Source organism: Semicossyphus pulcher, unplaced genomic scaffold, assembly GCF_022749685.1.
Source record: "Semicossyphus pulcher isolate SPU_LCO1_2020_fin unplaced genomic scaffold, fSemPul1.0.p SCAF_5, whole genome shotgun sequence".
In the NCBI taxonomy this organism is placed as follows: domain Eukaryota; kingdom Metazoa; phylum Chordata; class Actinopteri; order Labriformes; family Labridae; genus Semicossyphus; species Semicossyphus pulcher.
This window is the reverse complement of record NW_027211726.1, coordinates 7,539,948-7,558,901: the sequence shown is the minus strand read 5'-3', so window position 1 is coordinate 7,558,901 and position 18,954 is coordinate 7,539,948. Positions and strand designations below refer to the sequence as shown.

Genomic DNA, 18,954 nt, shown 5'->3' with positions numbered 1-18,954 from the left:
ACACAGTAAAGGGTCGGAAGTGTGCACATACAGCTTTTGTATATTGCAGAAAAAAGACGGATCTACATGCTGCGTTTCAAAAGTCGCTCTCATGTTTCTTTTTCTTTCTATTATCCAATGAGAGAGATCCACAGGAGCCTTTAGGTTAGACGTTAAAAAGAATGAAACAAGCTGAGGCAGCGACTTTTATTCCATTTACACTTGGAATATATTGATTAGACATTTTTATGAGTCAATGCGTCTTTTTTATACATTGACATAAGGCCTTTTAGCGATATTAGCTGTGGGGTTTTCGAATGTTTGCCAGGTAGTATGTCCACCACTTTGGTCCAGATTGAAACCTTTTAGCAACAGTGAGAGTTAACTTTGGTTTGTCCTGAAGCACCAATACGAGGCGGAGTGTAATATCTATCCTATTGGTTTGATACACATGAAAGTTGGTGCATATATCCATGTCGTTTAAAGTAATAATAGATGATTTTCATTTAAATAAATGTCTGTTAAGTCTCTATCTATCGCCGAGTGAGGTAACACAATGGAGTTTGAGCCTATGACCCACTGATGAAAGCCTTTGCATTCGCAGTATTACAGACTGGCTGTCTGTGGCGACTGTCGCAGAATAAATCACAAGCAGCGCCTAGTTAGTGACACGTTTTCCATCAGCCAGCAGTGGTTGGTCTGCCAGAGAGGGTAGGCGGAGCTAAGCGGCTGCTTTTCCGCTCTCTGCAAGTGTTGCGAGTAAACAGTAATCTACTATGGCTGAACAAACAAAGAAAAGATTGATGACTACAGATACAGCTTCAACTTTGTGAGGCCTGACTATGAGCTCTTGGTCTCTTTACCTTCTGAGACTCTTTGAGGTGCTAATGCTACAAATGTCTCGCATAAAAATCCTTCTGCAGGAATCTTCTTGTTTACAACACATTGAGCCTTTTAATAGGCACATGCATTACACAGAAGTATTGACCTTTAAAGGCACACATGAACACACTCCTGGGCTGAGAGTGTTAGTTGCATGACACTCCAGCCCCACTAAGTATCACACCAAACAGGGCCAGCTGATAAGATTGTGCAGAGCACTGAAGTAGCTTCCCACCTCCAGGGATGGCCAGACTCAGAGAGCCACCATGTGACTATTGTCATCACAGAAACCGCAGGTCTGCTGCCAGTTGCCGAGAGGTCCAGACCTGCCAAAGATAGCAACAACCCCGCCTGCATGGGACTGAGCGCGCTGCAGAGACACAACCTGAATAAGTATACACCGACCGCAGAGAGAGCGGCCTGTGACAAACTCTATGAAGACTCTCAGTTCGGCGTGTCAAATGACCGGGTGTAAGGCTTGATTTTTATATAGTACTTCTATGAAAGTATGGATAATTATGTGTTGTGTGCCCCGCAGACTGACAGTGCAGTCAGTCAGGAGGAAGTGGAAAGCAATTATTTGCCTTTGCAATAACTTGAAAACCCCATGAGACGCCCTGCAGCATCTGAGGGATGTTTTATGTCTCATGAAGAAGCTCTTGAGCTTTATGTTCTGGCATGTTTACCTCAGATCACCTGTCGCTGTATCTGAGTCTGCTCCAGCTGCAATCTGACAACCGAGCAGCCTTTAACCCAACACCCGCCCACTGCAAGGAGATGATTAATGGCTCCATCAGGGTGAAAGTGGCAGACGTTTAATGTGAAATGCTTGTGAGGATTAGGCTGCACATGAGTCTTGATTTAGGGGACTCCGTGTGCAGCGTGGTGCAGCAGCACATTGATTGATGAGTGCTCTGTAAATGATGCCAAGGGGAGCAGATACTGCAGATAAAACGGGTGGAAACTGTATATTCCTGAGGTTTGGGAATTACGGCTCTTTGAAGGGAGCCGGATCTTATGGCTCCGTTCCTTTCCGAGAGCTGTTCAGAAAGGAACGGAGCCATAAGATCCGAGGTAAGAGAGTGGTCTGGCTCGCACAGGTGCCTTTTGAACGGCGCTCGGAAAGGAACGGAGCTATGAGATCCGAGGTGAGAGGGTGGTCGGACTTGTGAACCTGCCGTTCGAACAACTCTCGGAAAGGAACGGAGCCATGAGATCCAAGGTGAGACGGTGGTCGGACTTGCGAACCTGCCGTTCGAACAACTCTCGGAAAGGAGCGAAGCCGTGAGATCCAAGGTGAGAGGGTGGTCGGACTTGCGAACCTGTCTTTCGAACAACTCTCGGAAAGGAACGGCACCATAAGATTCGAGGTGAGCAGGTGGTCGGACTCGTACAGGTGCCTTTTGAACGGCTCTCTGAAAGGAACGGAGCCATAAGATCATAAGATAATGTAGGAACAATTAATCAACGCCATTGATTCGCCAATAATCTACGATACAACTCTGTACAACAACAGAGACGTTAACAAAAAAACAACAAACTTGGCGGAGGGTTATAATGTTGCTCACCATTGGCACTATGTTGTGGTGACACGTTGCAGTTGAAAAAAGCTGCCTGTGGTAATCCGGCGTAAAGCGGAGTGGATCTAGGGCGGACAGTGAAACAAAAGAACGGCTCTCACCTACGACTCGGTTCCCGTAGTTCGCACCAAAGAGCCGTCCAAAAGAATCTGATCGTTCACGAACGTCACAGCACTTATATTCATGCTGCTCATGCTTTAAGTCTGTCATGAATCATTGGGACATGATGAGTTTGTTTTGCAAGGGTAACATCTGTCTCCCTAGTTTTATTCCACTGAGAAGTATGTTCATCCTTTTGGCTCAAGTTCTGCTGGATTAGCTCCATCAGGCGCTCTAAAGGATGTTTTTTTCCACCAACTACAGGATTGCATTTAGCTCTCCCCTAGCGAGGCTTATTCTTCCCACCTCCGAGGCTTTAAGTTACACTGCCAGCCCCGCTAATTGGCCTCCTATGCCTCTGGAAACCCCAGTGTGAGCGAGGATCTCCACTGGACCCATCTGGCGGTAAGATGCGTCACAGTGTGGAGGGGCGGTGCGCCGCCGCCGAGGTGATCCCCGAGTTTAAAAGCGCAGAAGTCCTCAGTGCGCCGGAGCAGTGCGTCACAGCGACCCAGCAGAGCCAGGATCCCCTGACACACAGTCCGGGATCTGAAAACAGCGATTTAAAACCCAAAACGTCTGCTTCAGTCATAATTTTATCAACATGTTTTAATATCAAGACGCAGGTCTGTCTGATCTCTCCATTTTGGATGCGACTTTTTCTCTCTTTGAAGTAGCAACAGCTGTTTTCTCACTTCTTTTACGACTTATTTTTCATTGTCGGTGTTTGTCTGCGGTGATACAGCGACAGAGGATCCCGAACAGCAGCTGGGGACTATACACACTCCGCTATATGGATACGGAATCGCTGCCATCTGCAGCTGTTACCAGAGTTTGATCTCAGACGTTTCTCTCCGCGCGAAGAAGAAAATGAAATCTGCCGAAGAGGGTAAGTTTGACTTTTATTTATTCCTTCTCACTATTCATGTGGCATTCGTTCAACTTTTCATCTTGTGTGAAACTTTACACTCAGATGAGATATAAACACAGTGATGTTATACTGAATTAGGGTCTTAGCTGCACTTTTCGCCTACTTTAATGTCTGTTATCAGCCCTCAGCGCGCTGCAGAAACGGTATTAACGCAGTGGTGAGGATATTCAGTGTGCGCCCCTCCCTGCTGATTTGGGCAAGGTGGGCGTGGTTCCCCTCGAGCCTCTCATGACTAAAAAAGTGTTCCCAAAATAGCCCAAGTTGAACCTGTGCTAATGACTGACAAGGCATTGTGGGTAACTAATTGTGGTGAGTATTTGATGGCGTAGCCCTTCAGGCTACCTGTCAGGATGTCAGCTAATTCACAGCCGTCTAATCATAGAAAACAAACATTTAGTGCTACTGTGTCACACACCGCAAATAGCATTAAAGCTAAGCACCATTTTCTTTTATTACAAGGAGTCATATGGTGCAGCACTGATGTCATAGTCTTTATGGTGAGGCCCCTAATTCTCGTTAATTTGCAGCAGACAGGAGCTGCGGTGACTGCAGGCTGTCTGACTGCATCTGCCTGTCTGCAGCCGCCTCATGTCTGTATCAATGTGCTCCTCTGTGGTCACATCCAGCCAGCCTTATGCTGCATGTAACCACAACCCCCCCGCGTTCCCATGTTCCCCCTCCCCTGCCCCTGGTTGTGACCTCAGACGGGCAGAGTTTCATATGACCCAGCGGGAGCGTTGGCACAGGACCACAAGCTTTGCCAAAGCTGGGTACAGCGTGCACCTTTACAGCATGCAAATAAACCAATCATGTCCCTCCTGTTGGAGCAAGAACCTCTCCAACAAAAGCATCAGTGTGTTTTCATAATGTTACGGTTTATGAGCTGCAGCGTGGGCATTAAGTGGCATAAATCTGGCAATAAAGAGTGGAAAATAAAACCACTCAAGGCTTGCCTTTGGTTATTTTTAGACTGGAGTTATTTTTGGCTCCTTTATTCGTGTCTCCCACCTTTACTTTGTATGTTTTCAGCCATTTGAAGTTTTGATTCTGTCGCCTCTGTGGGATTTGGGGATCCCCATCAAATGAGGTGTTGAGGTTTCAAACCTAAGGATTGGGAAGTTGAAGTTTAGGCTGCAACTGACAAAGAATTTCAGTCAATTTTAGTATCAATTGATTACTCATTTAGTCGAGGAAAGGTCAGAAAGTTGTAAAACAAAAATGCTCATCGTTTCCCAAAATGATCTTTATCTTTTTTCTCTTGTCAAACCAACAGTTCAAAACTTCATGATTCTTCATTTACACAAAGACAAATGAAAGAAAATCTTTACTGTTAACAAGCTGGAACCAACAAATGTTTATAATTCTGCTTAAAAACACACCAGAATGATTCAGCGGTTACCTAACTATCACGCGATTAATTTCCTTTCGATCGACTCGCTGATTAAACATTAAATTGCTGCTCTAAAAGCGAAGGCCAAATCTGGTAGACAAGCTGTTCTGTTGCCATTATAGGCAACACCTCTGCAGCAGCTCCCATAAAACTCGACTTGGCAGTGTCCTCCTCTCTGTAAGGCAGCCAGTGAATGTGTGTTTGATTATCATGGTAACAAACTCGATCTGTTTGCCTTCCAGATGCATATGGCTACCCGCCAAATGTCAGCCTCTCCCTCCCACTGGGCAACCCTTGTCTTCCCTCCCAGTACCACAGCCTCCAAACCAGCCCAGTTATATCCGTCTCTGTCTCAGAGCCTCACAGTTATGAGACACCGGATGACATGAGAGCGGCCGGCTACTATTCATCCACAAGCGTCCGCCCAAACGGAGCCCCGACCCTGGAGAGCCCTCGAATCGAGATCACGGCCTACGGTCAGTTTCCTGAGGAGGAAGTGGAGGAGAGCAGCCTGCCTGTTGCAAAGCGAGTCAACTCCATAGTGACGCTGACCCTCCCCAGCGCAGATGGTTACAGAGACCCCAGCTGCCTGAGTCCCGCCAGCAGCATCTCATCTCGCAGCTGCCACTCGGAAGCCTCCTCCTACGAATCGAGCTACTCCTACAACTACGACAACTCGCCCCAGAACTCCCCATGGCAGTCACCCTCCGTGTCCCCAAAGGGCTCCACCCTCACTCTGCCCGGTGATGGCTACACCTCTGCCGGCTCCCCTCGCCACTCCCCCTCCACGTCGCCTCGCACAAGCGTTACAGACGACACCTGGTTGGGTCAGCGTGGATCCAGGCCGAACTCTCCTTGTGGTGCGAAGAGGAAGTACAGTCACAACGGCAGCGGGGCCGCGCACAAGCACTACCCATACTCGCCCAACCACTCGCCTGGTCTGTCCCCGCACACCTCCCCCCGCCTCAGCATCACTGAGGAGACCTGGCTGCCAAACACCAACCAGTACACCAACTCGGCCATCCTGGCAGCCATCAACGCCTTGACCACTGATGGAGTGGCCGACCTCGGGGAGGGTATCCCCATCAAGGCCAGGAAAACCAGCCAGGACAACATCCCCACGGTCAATCTGAAGGTGGAGCCCGGAGGTGAGCTGAGTCCAGGGGAGCTTTGTCTGGATGACCACCCCTCAAACCGCCTTCCATTGAAGAAGGAAGGGTACTGTGGAGAGTTTCTGGATGTGCCACAACACCCGTACACCTGGTCCAAGCCAAAGCAATATGTCAGGTAAGCACTGAATGACGGCTGAAGAAAAAATCTCTTCAAATCAGAAAAAAAAGATTTTCAAAAGCATAAAACTGCAAATAAATTCAGATTTTTAGGGGAAAATCTGGCAACTGAGCAATTACTTGAATAGTTCCATACTTGCACTTAATTTGCTTGGACTTTTTTATAAATATTTATGAACCAGAAGTAAGATTAAACACATTTGTACTTTTATAAAAGGTTTGACATATCCCAGCGTTCACATTCTGCACATTCTACACAGATAACTACGTCTAAAATAAACCCTCCTCCCTCCTTGTTAAGTTGACATGTTGGAAATGTTTTTCGCCCCGACAGCCCATCCCTGCCCGCGCTCGACTGGCAGCTGCCGTCCAGCTCGGGGCCGTACAGCCTGCAGATCGACGTGCAGCCCAAGTCACACCACCGAGCCCACTATGAGACGGAGGGCAGTAGGGGAGCGGTGAAGGCCCTGGCAGGAGGACACCCAGTTGTTCAGGTCTGCAAAATGTGACTACCTTACACACCCTTTCTGCACTTCCTTTCCTTATATCATGCAGTCCAGTATTTAACACCTAAAACACACACGTTTCACATTCATAATCTTGCAGCCTTATTTTGCAGGCCTCTCAGGGGCCCAAACCTTGTGTTGAGAACCTCTGAGCCAGTCTGCTCGGTTTCCTGTGATGATTTGACCAACATACGGTGCAGCCATTAGACTCGTTTTCGCGGCTGCTTCCTACCTCGTCACTTCTCACCTCAACACCCCCGCCTCGTTCTTTACCTCATTTGTTAAAATAGATTGGTGCGACATGCGTTTCATGGTCCAGCTGTTACGTTATTCAGAGATGTCACATTTCTGAATGGAATACCATAGGTATGCTATTAGACAGACCAGTCCACTCAGTCAGTTCCTGTCCAGACATGGGTGACTCAGATTTTTCCATTACGTTCTCGAGTGCAGCGCAGACAGTTACAAAGTGATGTAGCATGGCCAGTAAGAGCTTAGTCATGAGATTTAACCACAGTAGCTCTGGTGGTCGAGTTAAGAGAAAAAAAAATGTGGACAACTGCAGATATGTTTTGGTTAGAAACGCATCTGGTCCCCCAACCATTACGCCACAGCGCTGACCTCAGTCTCTGAATAAATAAAGGGTCTGCAGCAAAGAGTGAGGCACAGTTAGTGTTGAACCGGTCTGCCAGTTTAATTAATACCTTTTGACATTTTATTAATGCATTACAATAATTCTGCTAGCGTACCAGACATTCGTCACAAGGGGCTGATTTTTCTGTGTTTGCCTTTCAGTTTTGATTTAATGTTTTTTGGCTGTGAGAGGTTTTTCTTGTTGCCACAGAGGAGTTGGCTAATAATGCCCTTAGCTGGAATGGGTAATGCTAACATTGCTAAGCAGCCAATTTGAGTACATTTCCATACTACTTATTAACTGTAGGCAGATTTTGAGTAAGTAGTGTGTAGTTTGTGTACTTTCTTACATTTATTATACTAATATACCTAGCCGACACCAAACAAAGTTTGCAACGAGCTAGACTAGCTAGTTAGCATAACGGGGAACACAAAACTATTCGTCACATGTGGGGCAGAGTTTTCTCTGTTGTTATGGCTTTTGTTGTGTGAGTTTTTTGCTGTTGCCACAGAGCAGGAGTTAGCTAAAGATGCCCTTAGGCTGGAATGGATGATGCTAACATTACTAAGCAGCTAATTTAAGTACAGACAATTAGTGTTTCATTTCCATACTACTTATTAACTGTAAGCAGATTTTGAGTAAGTAGTGTATTGAAAACAAAAGTGGACACAGTTTTTATGTACTTTCTTGAATTTATTTGTAATATACCAAGCCGACATCAAACAAAGTTAGCAACTAGCTAGACTAGCTACTTAGCTTACCAGGGAATTTAGCAGCTGAACTTATAAACACAAACCATTCATCACACATGGGGCAGAGTTTTTTATGTTTGCCTTTCAGTTTTTGATTAAATGGCTTTTGTTGTGAGAGGTTTTTTTTGTTGCCACAGAGGAAGAGTTAGCTAATCATGCCCTGGGCTAGACTGTGCTAACATTGCTATGCAGCCAATTTACGTGTTACAGACAGACTTTGTTTCATTTCCATTCCACATATTAACTCCAGGCAGATTTTGAGTGAGTAGTGTGTTCAAAACCAGAACGTGACACAATTATGTTTACTTGAATATATTAGTAAGATACTTGGCTGACACCAGAGAGAAAGTTAGCAACATGCTAAACATAGTGGAGAATTTACAAGCTAATCTGACAAACACAAAACCTCACATGGGACATAGTTATGTTTGCCTGTCTTGTCTTTTTGCTTGATAAGTTTTTTTCCATATTGCCACAGAGGTGGAGTTTGCTAATCATGCCCTTTAGTTTGAATAGGGAATGCTAACATTACTTAGCAGCCATTTTAAGCACAGACAAACTCTCTCCCAATTACATACCAGACACTAACTCCTAGCAGATTTCGAATAATTGGTGTGTTCACCTAAAACAAAATAACCACATTAAGTCTATTCACTTCAGTATACTAGTTCTATACCTGCACCAGAGAGACATAGTTAGCAACTAGCTAGATAGCATAGTGGAGCAGTTAGCAGCTACAGAGACAGATGCATGCAGCTCCTTGATGAACAGAGAAGCTGCAAAAAAGAGTATTTATAACCTGAAGTACATAAAACAGTTATTAGTGCATGGAGTAGAATGAGCACACAGTTGGAGTTTTGCTTGAAGGTTAAATTTAATTGTGAAGATGTCTTTTCTCTTTGAGGAAGCAGTGTTGAAATAAGGAAACAGAAATATTATATTTGTATTAAGCAGTAGAATATGACATTTGGAAACCAAAACATGTTTCATGAGTTCAGCCACACATTTGTGCAAGACTTGTTTGTCCATAAGAAGGTGCTAATGATTTAATGACAGGGGCCTGAGTTCACAGAGATGAAAAAGACAGTGTGTGTTCTCTTTAAACCTAAACCCAAACCTCCCCCTTACTTTCCCTCCAGCTACCACCCCAACCACACAGACTTCCCTTTGTTTAGGAAAGTTCCCGTGTGTACCGCTGACATCATCGCCCGCTGCGTCCTGCGGAGGCGGCAGCGACTAAACCACACACGTTTCTGGCAGGCTCTGATGAAGATGTTTGGGGGGAGCCTCAGAGGCAGCCCCCTTTCTATGACTTCCTGATTACATGTTACACACAGAGCTGCAACCTCGGCTGTGGACGCTGGCTGACGAGGCCTCTCCAGTTCAATTTTCTGACTCAAACCCAGCCCAGACTTTACAGAGTTTATTCTGGATGGTTCTGATGTGTGCGGTGCAGTCTTTCTCCACGTCCTGCACAGCTAAGCCAGCTATTTTCTGTTCTTTTTCAATGCCATCGCCGCTGCCTGCCTCAACCACACCCGTCTTTACGCCAGCAGCAGACTGAAGTATGTCCCTCTGAAGTGCTGTGTGCTGCACTCACCGCAGTTAATGCTCAGGGTTTTCAAGCTGTACTTTAGTGGAGAGGAAATACCCTCTATTCAAGTCTGTGAGGTCCCCTTTTTTCTCTGCCTGAAGTCGGCTTTCATGATCTGTTTATTGCTTGAAAAACACTTCCAAGACGCACATTCTTTTCGATTATCATTTCAAGTCTTGTGCCTTTTGTTGGCCTTCATCCTGTGATTTAATTTAGATTTCTAGGTCGTCAAGGTTAATCGACATTTTGACAATCGTTCTCTTGACTAAACCCAAACACAAGAGTCCATTTGTGTGTGTTTGTGTTCATCCTTTTAAAGCTGGGAGGGTCTGATAGGAATGATGGAGAGGGAGCCCCGCTCGCCCTCTCCCCACTCTCCTCCTCTTCGGTGCCTTGAGCAGCCCGGAGTCTCGGCATTCCTCCTGTGGGTGATAATGTGAACTCGGGAGGTGTGGCTGCATTGCCAATGTCAAACAGCCGGGGTGGAGGAGCGGAGCATTTACATGGAGCGGTATCACACTTATTTAATTGCATCAACAAATCATAGCTGTTGTCGGCTGCAGCTGCTTTATAAATCAGATGATTCACATCACAGAGGAGAGGAAGAAAAGGAAAGCTTTGTTTAAAAGCAGCTGAAACCGTTCAGATGACATTATCCTTTTTGATTATTTCTGTTTGCTGATAATAACTCAAAGCACATAATCAGTAATATGTTTGTAATCACTGTTTGAAAGGAAGCGTCTAACCTTGCGAACAAGCTACCTCACTTCATCACACTCCTTCCTGCTGCCTAAATAAACAGCATTGCTAGGCAGCAACCCATTTCCTTACACAAATATACAGGCCTTTGCAGGCTCTTAACCCCGACAGGGATCCTCCTCCAAATCACATGTTGTGCCTCCCCTGGTCGGAGCTTTCGCTCTCGCTGTGGGCTCTCCTCGCCTCGTGTGCACTTCTCCGTATGTGAGTGAAAACTCTGCAGATCGTTTCGGCTGATAATCTTAACCTAAAGCAGCATATAATTACATGTGGTTCAGTAACCGCCCGCACGACTCTTTGACATGGTTTGTGGATGTTGATGTGATGATATCGCCCATTTTTCATGCCCATACGTTTGAATTTTTATAGATGCTTTGGCTAAACAAAGCAATACTAGTCCTTATATTTTTATATTGCATTAATGTCATGTGAGTTTCACAAATGAGGAATGCTACACACTGCAGCTTTTACCTCTCAAACAACATTGTTTCTGAACATTTTGTCCATATAGTTTGCATTAAGTGCCTTACATCATTGACCACATTAAATTGTGGCCCCTCTAGTTTCTTGTTATTCTTTTCTTCCAGTTGTTTTGACGTCAAAACGCTAAGTACTCTGCCCTAATTCCTCCCCCGTCACAAAGTATGGATAACATACATAACTCAGCAGTGTGTCAGTAGTAGCTGCTGTTCTCAGGTTCCAGCCTGCGGGTTCGGGCTTCATGCCGGCACGCTGCAGTTTGGGTGGTTGAGGTCATCCTGGCAGGAGGCCGCCTGTCAAGAAACACCTATGGAGGTCTGCGAGTACTTGAGAAGCTCCGAGTTGAGCGCACCAGCTACAGCATCACTTTACTGATAACAATCAGAGCAGGGTCACTTCTGAGAGTTTTTCTTGACCCTGATTGGCCTGGGGCTCGGTGGGACTAATATGACCTTGACTTCTCTGAAACACTAGCTTAGTCTTGTCACAAGGCGAGCGCCTCGCTCACAAATCACAACAGTGCTCTCTGTAGGTGGTTTTAATGCTCTCTGGCAGCGGCTGCCCCTGAGATTCAGCTACTGTGGGATCAACATGTTGGCAGGTCTGACGTGAGCTGATGGAGGAAGTGAAAACAGGCCAATGGTAGTAAATTTAAGAAGATGAAAAGGGTGATTACGAGATCCTAAATGGGCACTTTGTTCGAAAAACCTTCATGCAGGAGGCCTGACCTCTGAACGACCTGGAAAAGACTTGGGGGCTTAACCTCAACTGCGCCTTTATTTCTCTCCTCCCTTAGCTCCACGGCTACATGGAGAGCGAGCCTCTCACCTTGCAGCTGTTCATCGGCACAGCGGACGACAGGCTGCTGAGGCCCCACGCCTTCTACCAGGTCCACCGCATCACCGGGAAGACCGTGTCCACCCCGAGCCACGAGGCCCTGCACAACAACACCAAGGTCCTGGAGATCCCACTGCTGCCGGAGAACAACATGCGGGCCATGTGAGTATCAGGGGCTGTAACCATCCAGTGAGGTTTGGTGATGTGTAGATTTAACAAGCATACCAAAACACATACAGTTTTTGGTATGCTTCCTATATTAGGTCCTACTTTAAGTCTGTTTATGTTCTCACCTGAATGGAACCGACCCAGACTGAGTCACGTCTTTTCTGGTGGACCATGGTCCAGTTGTTTCATCCACACCAGAGTTTGAATGCGTGTTCTCACCTGTTCAAATGAACCAAGCAACGTCTGAAAGTCCTGACCAAAGCTGTCAGGTGTGAAAGCACCCCAAGAATCAAATCTATAAGGGTCTTTTAGGAAAAGTCAAAGTCAGGTCTCAAGTCATTTTTGAAGTCAATATCAACTCTCATGTAATTAAAAATAAGTCCAAGCTAAGCCAGACTCACCTGGGAGTACCACAGGTCCACATCAAGTCTTTGGTCATTTGAAAAAAGTCCAAGTCAAGCATTAAGTCATTTGAGACCCCCACATCAACACTCGTGTCATTTGGAACAAGAAAAAGACACCTCCTGAGCAGTACTAAGTCATAGTCCAAATCAAGTTTTACATTATTTCTGGAGTCATTTGAGGACAGTCCACGTCAACGGTTGAGTCAGCCAAGACAAGTCCTTTAGGGCAAGCCCATGTCCAGTCTGGGCAAGCAAGTAGAAGTCTTGAGTCAGTTGAAACAAATCCTCAAGGGCAACTCCAACTCCAAAAGTCAAAAGTCTCCACAAGTAAATTGTAAGTTTATTTGTTTTCTACGTGTGACTCATCCATCCCACAAACATCATCCAGCTGTGAGTTTGACACGTCTTAACCAAGTCATTACTTGGTGAACACTGACTTTGACTTGACTTGGCGCTGTTGCCTCACAGCTACAAGGTTCCTAGTTCAAACTTTCAGTTCAGATGAAGTGGTACTCCGGCTTCCTCCCACAGTCCAAAGACATGCTCGTCAGGTTCATTGGTGACTCTAAAATTGCCCGTAGGTGTGACTGTGAGCGTGAAAGGTTGTCTGTCTCTATATGTGTCAGCCCTGTGATTGACTGGCAATCAGTCCAGGGTGTACCCCGCCTCTCGGCCAATGACGGCTGGGATTGGCTCCAGCCCCCCGCGACCCTAAACAGGATAAGGGGTATAGATGATGGATGGATGAGTGGAATTTTTTGTCATAACTGGCCTGAGAAAGGACTAGTTATCGTGAACATCTTGTGTGCTACAGATAAGCTTCCACGATCCCCAGTAAACACCAGTTGTTCTGAAAATGTGTATCAATAAGTTCAACCTCAGCTGAGGTGTCCTTATTGTCCCCTGAATTGCGTAATAATCTCCCTCTTGGACGACTGAAACCCCGTCAAAGCATGTTAAATCGCTTCTCCTCTCAGAAAGCCAACAATCTGGAAATGTGAAGTTTGCCTCTGATGCACAGCATTCTGTTTGTATTCATGAGTGTGTGAGCCTTCAATGTGTGTTTTGGTTGTAAAAATGTTGCCCTCTGTGCACAGACGGGTGGCTTTCCCATTTTATAAGCTTCAGAGATCAGATTACTGGGGAAGCTCTGCGCTGCTAACAGGGATCTGGGGTTTCTGCCTGAGCTGCAGGCGCTAGCAGCCTGCTAGCATCAGCACTTTCTCTGCGATTTAATGGATGTAACACATCGGCTCCACTTATACAACGACTTCACCTCAGGATATGGTTTCTCTTCTCTCATGGAGGACACGCCTCAGAGTCCTTCGAGTGTCGGCGAGGGATTTGTGGGAGATTTATTCCTTTTGACATGTTCTTTAGAGTGACATATAGAACTTTTATTATGTGGTGCAGAATACAAGCATTCTCATATTTCTGCAATACTTACTGACTGTTTTAGGGGGACATGTTTTAAATTAAATCATTAATCAACATCAGCTTTCTTTAGCTGATATGAAGCCACAAAGGGAGTTGGTCAACTTGGTATGACTTCAATTATCTCTTAATAAATTAGATTATAAAGAATACTGCCCTTGTTCTTGGTATTCACTACATTGTTTAGGCGACTAATCCCTCTGATGTAATGCTCAGAGTGTGAGTTTTACTGCTGTGGTTCATGTTGTAAGTCATGTAAAGGTGGGGAATCTGACAAATTGTTATCATTTTACTGCTTCCACATCGCTCAGCAACTGAAAAGACAACAGATGGATCCCCGACAGAGGGACCAAGGTGGTCTTGTCTCACCCTGGAGGGGTTCCTCCTCGATAACAACCTGCTCACGATACATTATCCAGCTTTATACTTACGAAATCAATTATTTGACACAAAATGTTGATTATTTTATTGATTTGAAAATGATTATATTTCTGTTTTCCGTTTGAAAATAGTCCATTATACTCACAGTGAGAGCTGCGTCCATAGCAACGGTTAACTCTGTAACCTTCTTAAAGTGAGCTAAGCAAGCTGTTTTTACTCACATTTAAATGAGCTAAGCTAACTGTTTTTACTCACATTATAATGAGCTAAGCTAGCTGTTTTTACTCACATTATAATGAGCTAAGCTAGCTGTTTTTACTCACATTTAAATGAGCTAAGCTAACTGTTTTTACTCACATTATAATGAGCTAAGCTAGCTGTTTTTACTCACATTATAATGAGCTAAGCTAGCTGTTTTTACTCACATTATAATGAGCTAAGCTAACTGTTTTTACTCACATTATAATGAGCTAAGCTAACTGTTTTTACTCACATAAATGAAACATACCCACTGATGGTGAAGTAAGACACAGTGAACGGGACCACAGGAACCAGAGCAGAACCTGATAGAGGTTTTCTGTTTCGTCAGAGTCTGTTGACATTTTATTTTCCATTCACCGTCTTAAACACCGCCGTATCCCGTACTGTGTTCGTATAATGTTTACTTCATGTGCCGTCTTAGTTTTGTAGATATCTCTGTCGTAGCTTCAGTTTTAACATCATTTAAACCTTTATTGCTTTCTCTCGGATGTTTCGTCTCTTTTCTTTTGTTCCCCTGTAAACAGACCAACGTCAAATTTACTGGACTTCTTTCAGCAGATTGATATGATTACAGTTACTCCTCCGGATTGTGTGATTAGAGCCGCATCCCTAGCAACGGTCTGTTCTTCATTGTAACGGTCTGCTATCGGGAATAACAGGCCTCGGTATGCCATAATTAACCAATCAGAATCAAGTATTTAACACAGCCATGTATTAACACAAGTTTAAACACCGTAATGGATATCTACTAGCTACCATTTGACAGCTAATGTTAGCATTCAACCCTTTCTTAGCTAATTTTACCCTTAGCTAGGAAGTTGTGCTTTTCCTACTGTGTTGCATCAGCAAACAATACTGTTATCGTGAAAGTGGGTAAATGCTAACTGAAACGTTTTATAGTTTTAGTACAGTTTTATTCAATAGTTTTTTATGAAACAATAAGGGGACAACCTAGCTAGCTAGGATTGGTGTAATGCTAACATTAGCTGTTGTCTAACTGAACCTTAATGGGCTATTAGATATGTTGTTAAAACTGCACATATGTCCCAGTGTCCATCCAGATTTCCACTACTCTTTGTCTTTTCTGTTGCTAAGATGAAGAAGGGGTGAAATGAAAAGAGTTTGCCAGACTTCCTACAGCGTTTGAGCTTCCCACCTTAAGCATGGCATCAGAGGAAAATGGCTGCCCTGTGAATATTGTGAATCGTTCTCTCTTTCTAAAACTTTTTCTCAGGCACAGACGGGGCGCCTCAGTAAGTGGTTTTGCACTCAGCTTGTCTGTGTAGGCGGAGAGCTGAGCAGATGGGGTCCTTAGCCTCAACACCTGATTGCTTCACCAGTGCAGCAGACCCTGGTGTCTGGCGGGAAGAATGTTAGGGAGTGTTCAGATGTGTGTAAAAGTTGACATTAACTAGAGTTTGAGGAATGCGGCATCAAGTAGCACGCAAATGGAATTGCCAGGAACTGTTTGGAGAGGTGTTTAAGTATGAAAAAGTTAGACGCAGACGAAGAGGATTGGGGAAAAGAAGGGGAAAAGGGGGGCTTTTATTAAGTGTCTGATGAAGACTTTGACACTGTAACAGCCAATTCGTGCTTGTAGGATTTGTAGAAGGGGAAAATAATGTCAGGAATAATCTCTTGTGGAGCATAACAAAGATGTAATAAAAGTTCCCGGCCATTTGTTTCTATAGAGTTTGAATTTCCCCCAAGAGTACATGCACTGAGGTGTAAAAGCTCCGTTGGGGTTGCAGGTGTTAATCTGCTGTTGACGTGACTGCAGCCTCCTTCAGGGCCGCGCAGATGAAGCCCAGAGAGAACATCACTTTTGACTTGGCTGCAGTGCCGCATAAATCACAGCCTGATTAACTATGAGAGTATATGTCTTTGATGCACATGAAGATTTGCCGTGTGAACAGCCGTGTTTCTTCATCCACAAACACAGGATCGACTGCGCGGGGATCTTGAAGCTGCGTAATTCTGACATTGAGCTGAGAAAGGGGGAGACTGACATCGGACGCAAGAACACACGTGTACGGATGGTTTTCAGAGTTCACATCAACCAGCCCACTGGGAGAACCGTGTCCTTGCAGGCTGCATCCAACCCCATTGAGTGCTGTAAGTACATCTTATTTTTAGATAAAAATATCAAGCCTGAAGTCCTCATTCCCCTAATGGTTCTTAAATAGTTCTTAAATGGTTGGATTAATCGATTTAAGACTATGAACATGTTGTCGGCAGATCTTAAGCCATGCTTTAGGATAGATTTCCAAAAAAATGTGTTGCCATCATTCATGTTCCCATCAGCTTGTTTTTATCTGTAGTCTCTGGGAGGGTACACACAGAACAATGATTATAAAAAACCTTTATTTACAAGCAAAGCATGACAGCCTTTTTACTGACAATTATACAACCAATCTATAAGCACACATAAACAATACCAGCACATTTCTCTTACATACTTAATGATCAATTACCTGCAAACCAATGTCATTCCCATCAGACATAAGTATTCTTTGTGGTTATTGTTTATTAGCAAATGTTAGCATGCTGACTTGAATACCCACGCTAACACACTTATGGGGATATGTCTTAACATCCGCCTGTTAGCATCGTCATCATAAACATGTTAAAATATTTAACCAAGAAACTAAGAATATAAAAACATGCTACAAAAACAGTATCACATCTTAACATCAGTCCGTTATCATAGCATACTAAACTGAGATGGTTAACAGAATTAACCTGTTAGCATACTCCACTATACTAATGTAAGCAGTTAGCTTGAAGCGTCTCTGTATCTAAGTGCCAGTGTTGGGACCAAGTCATCTTTGCTTAAGTCCCAAGTGAGTCTTGAGTCATTTTTTCAAGTCAAGTCACAGGTTATGTCAAGTCAAGTTGAGTCACTTTTTTTCCACCCGAGATCCAGCACTCTTACCTGTAGTATCCGGCCTTTATAAAGAGTAAAGACAAGGTGTTAGTAGCTCGTCTAATAATGATATTATTGATTAATTTATATACCCTGTTCAAAAAGTTTGACAATGAATTGTATCTGTATTATCTCGGCACAGACGCAGCCATGATGACGGTCTGGTCTAAGACCGTATTGAGTAGTAACAAGTACGACTGATGAGGCTTCTCTTTGGGGGCTTTGATGTTGCGTTTTGCCATAGCGAGGAGTTTGACTGACAGCCAGTCCTCCAATCATGACAATCACATACCGGGGAGCCTTTTGAGTCGTCCAATCATGATTCCCAGTTTGCGCTGCGTACTTGATAGTTAGACAGAAACTTGACAACATTGAAGTATATAATTTTATATTTAACAGCTAACATTCAAACTCATGAACACACGCAAGTCATCCGAGTCATCATGCCTCAAGTCAAGTGAAGTCGGAAGTCATTACTTTTTTGTCAAGTTGTAAGTCATTAAAACAGTGACTCGAATAGTCTCAAGTCCACGTCTCTGTGTCTCAGTGCAGCCTCACAGAGCTGCTAGCGTGGCTGGAGACTCTTTTAGTAAAACACTGGATAGCTTTACTATTTCAAGCCTCAAATGTTTACTTAAATCAAAAGGTTAAAGGGAAAAAAGTTCCACTTTGATGAAACTGCTCATAGGCCACAGGGACATGATACATGCTAGAACAATTTGTTCCAGTCAGTCCAATCAGTGAGTGAATAGGCAGAAACTTTGATAGTCTTTTTCATCTCTTCTCCGTTTTATTTTTTTGTCATTTTGGATCGAGAATTGTAGAGTTTGGACTGTTTTTTGGACAAGAAAATCACGTTCGACCTCAAGAATATTTTCACAAAATTCTGAGAAGACTTTAATCTTGTAATATTTGCATTTGAATAACTAAAAAATATACATTCATCCATCCCTGTAAGAAGAGCCAATGCAGAACTGGTGCATTGATTGAGAGTATTTCTCTCTGTAAAAGCGACGCAGGCCTCGTTCGATAAACTCCATTGACTCCCTGCTCTGCACTGGAGTTGACCTCTCACTGGACCAGGACAAACTCCGACACATCAACCGCTCTGCGTGGTTCTGGCACTGCGAGCTGCCATAGAGATTAAGTCTTATGAGGTAAATGAAAGACAGTAGTTAAACCATGATCTCAGCCCCTTGAAATAGAGCATTGTTAGTTTCTGAACGACTGCCACAAAGCAATTGTTTTTGACCAAAATTCACTTAGTGTGTGAGCGAGGCAGAACGACAGACGGGGAGAGAAGCAGAGGGATGTGGGAACGACTGATGCTTTCCAAAGACGGAGAATTAGTTTATCAAAATCAGAAAGGAGGAGTGTCGGGTTACTAAAAAGATCACCCTCACATGAGAAAACTATTCAGGACTATTGAACCTCTGTTAATGTCTCTGATTATCACGATGAAATTAGAGATATCTTTCAAAAGGGAGACGTGACAAGACATCAGAGCTAAGCAAAGGTTTAGAGCAAACAAGGATTGAGAAGGTCGAGCCAAAAGGTAACAGAGAGGAATAGAAAAGACACTCTTAAACCAAATATTTGAGGCAAAACGTTCACCATAATTTGAGGAAAACACAAATAAACACAACATGGAGCCTCTCCCTGCTCACT

General features: G+C 44.3%; 1 protein-coding gene across 1 annotated transcript in view; it reads left to right on the top strand.

The window, feature by feature from the left end:
* The first annotated feature begins 3,372 nt into the window (after positions 1-3,372).
* The window catches only part of nfatc1 (nuclear factor of activated T cells 1), a 47,303-nt gene continuing 31,721 nt past the window's right edge, over positions 3,373-18,954 (top strand). Inside the window, exons 1-5 of the mRNA XM_069681277.1 lie at positions 3,373-3,429; positions 5,104-6,148; positions 6,485-6,644; positions 11,672-11,874; positions 16,303-16,475. Coding sequence (XP_069537378.1) covers positions 3,411-3,429; positions 5,104-6,148; positions 6,485-6,644; positions 11,672-11,874; positions 16,303-16,475 — 1,600 coding nt within the window. The 5' untranslated portion in view covers positions 3,373-3,410. The remainder of the gene's footprint in view (positions 3,430-5,103; positions 6,149-6,484; positions 6,645-11,671; positions 11,875-16,302; positions 16,476-18,954) is intronic.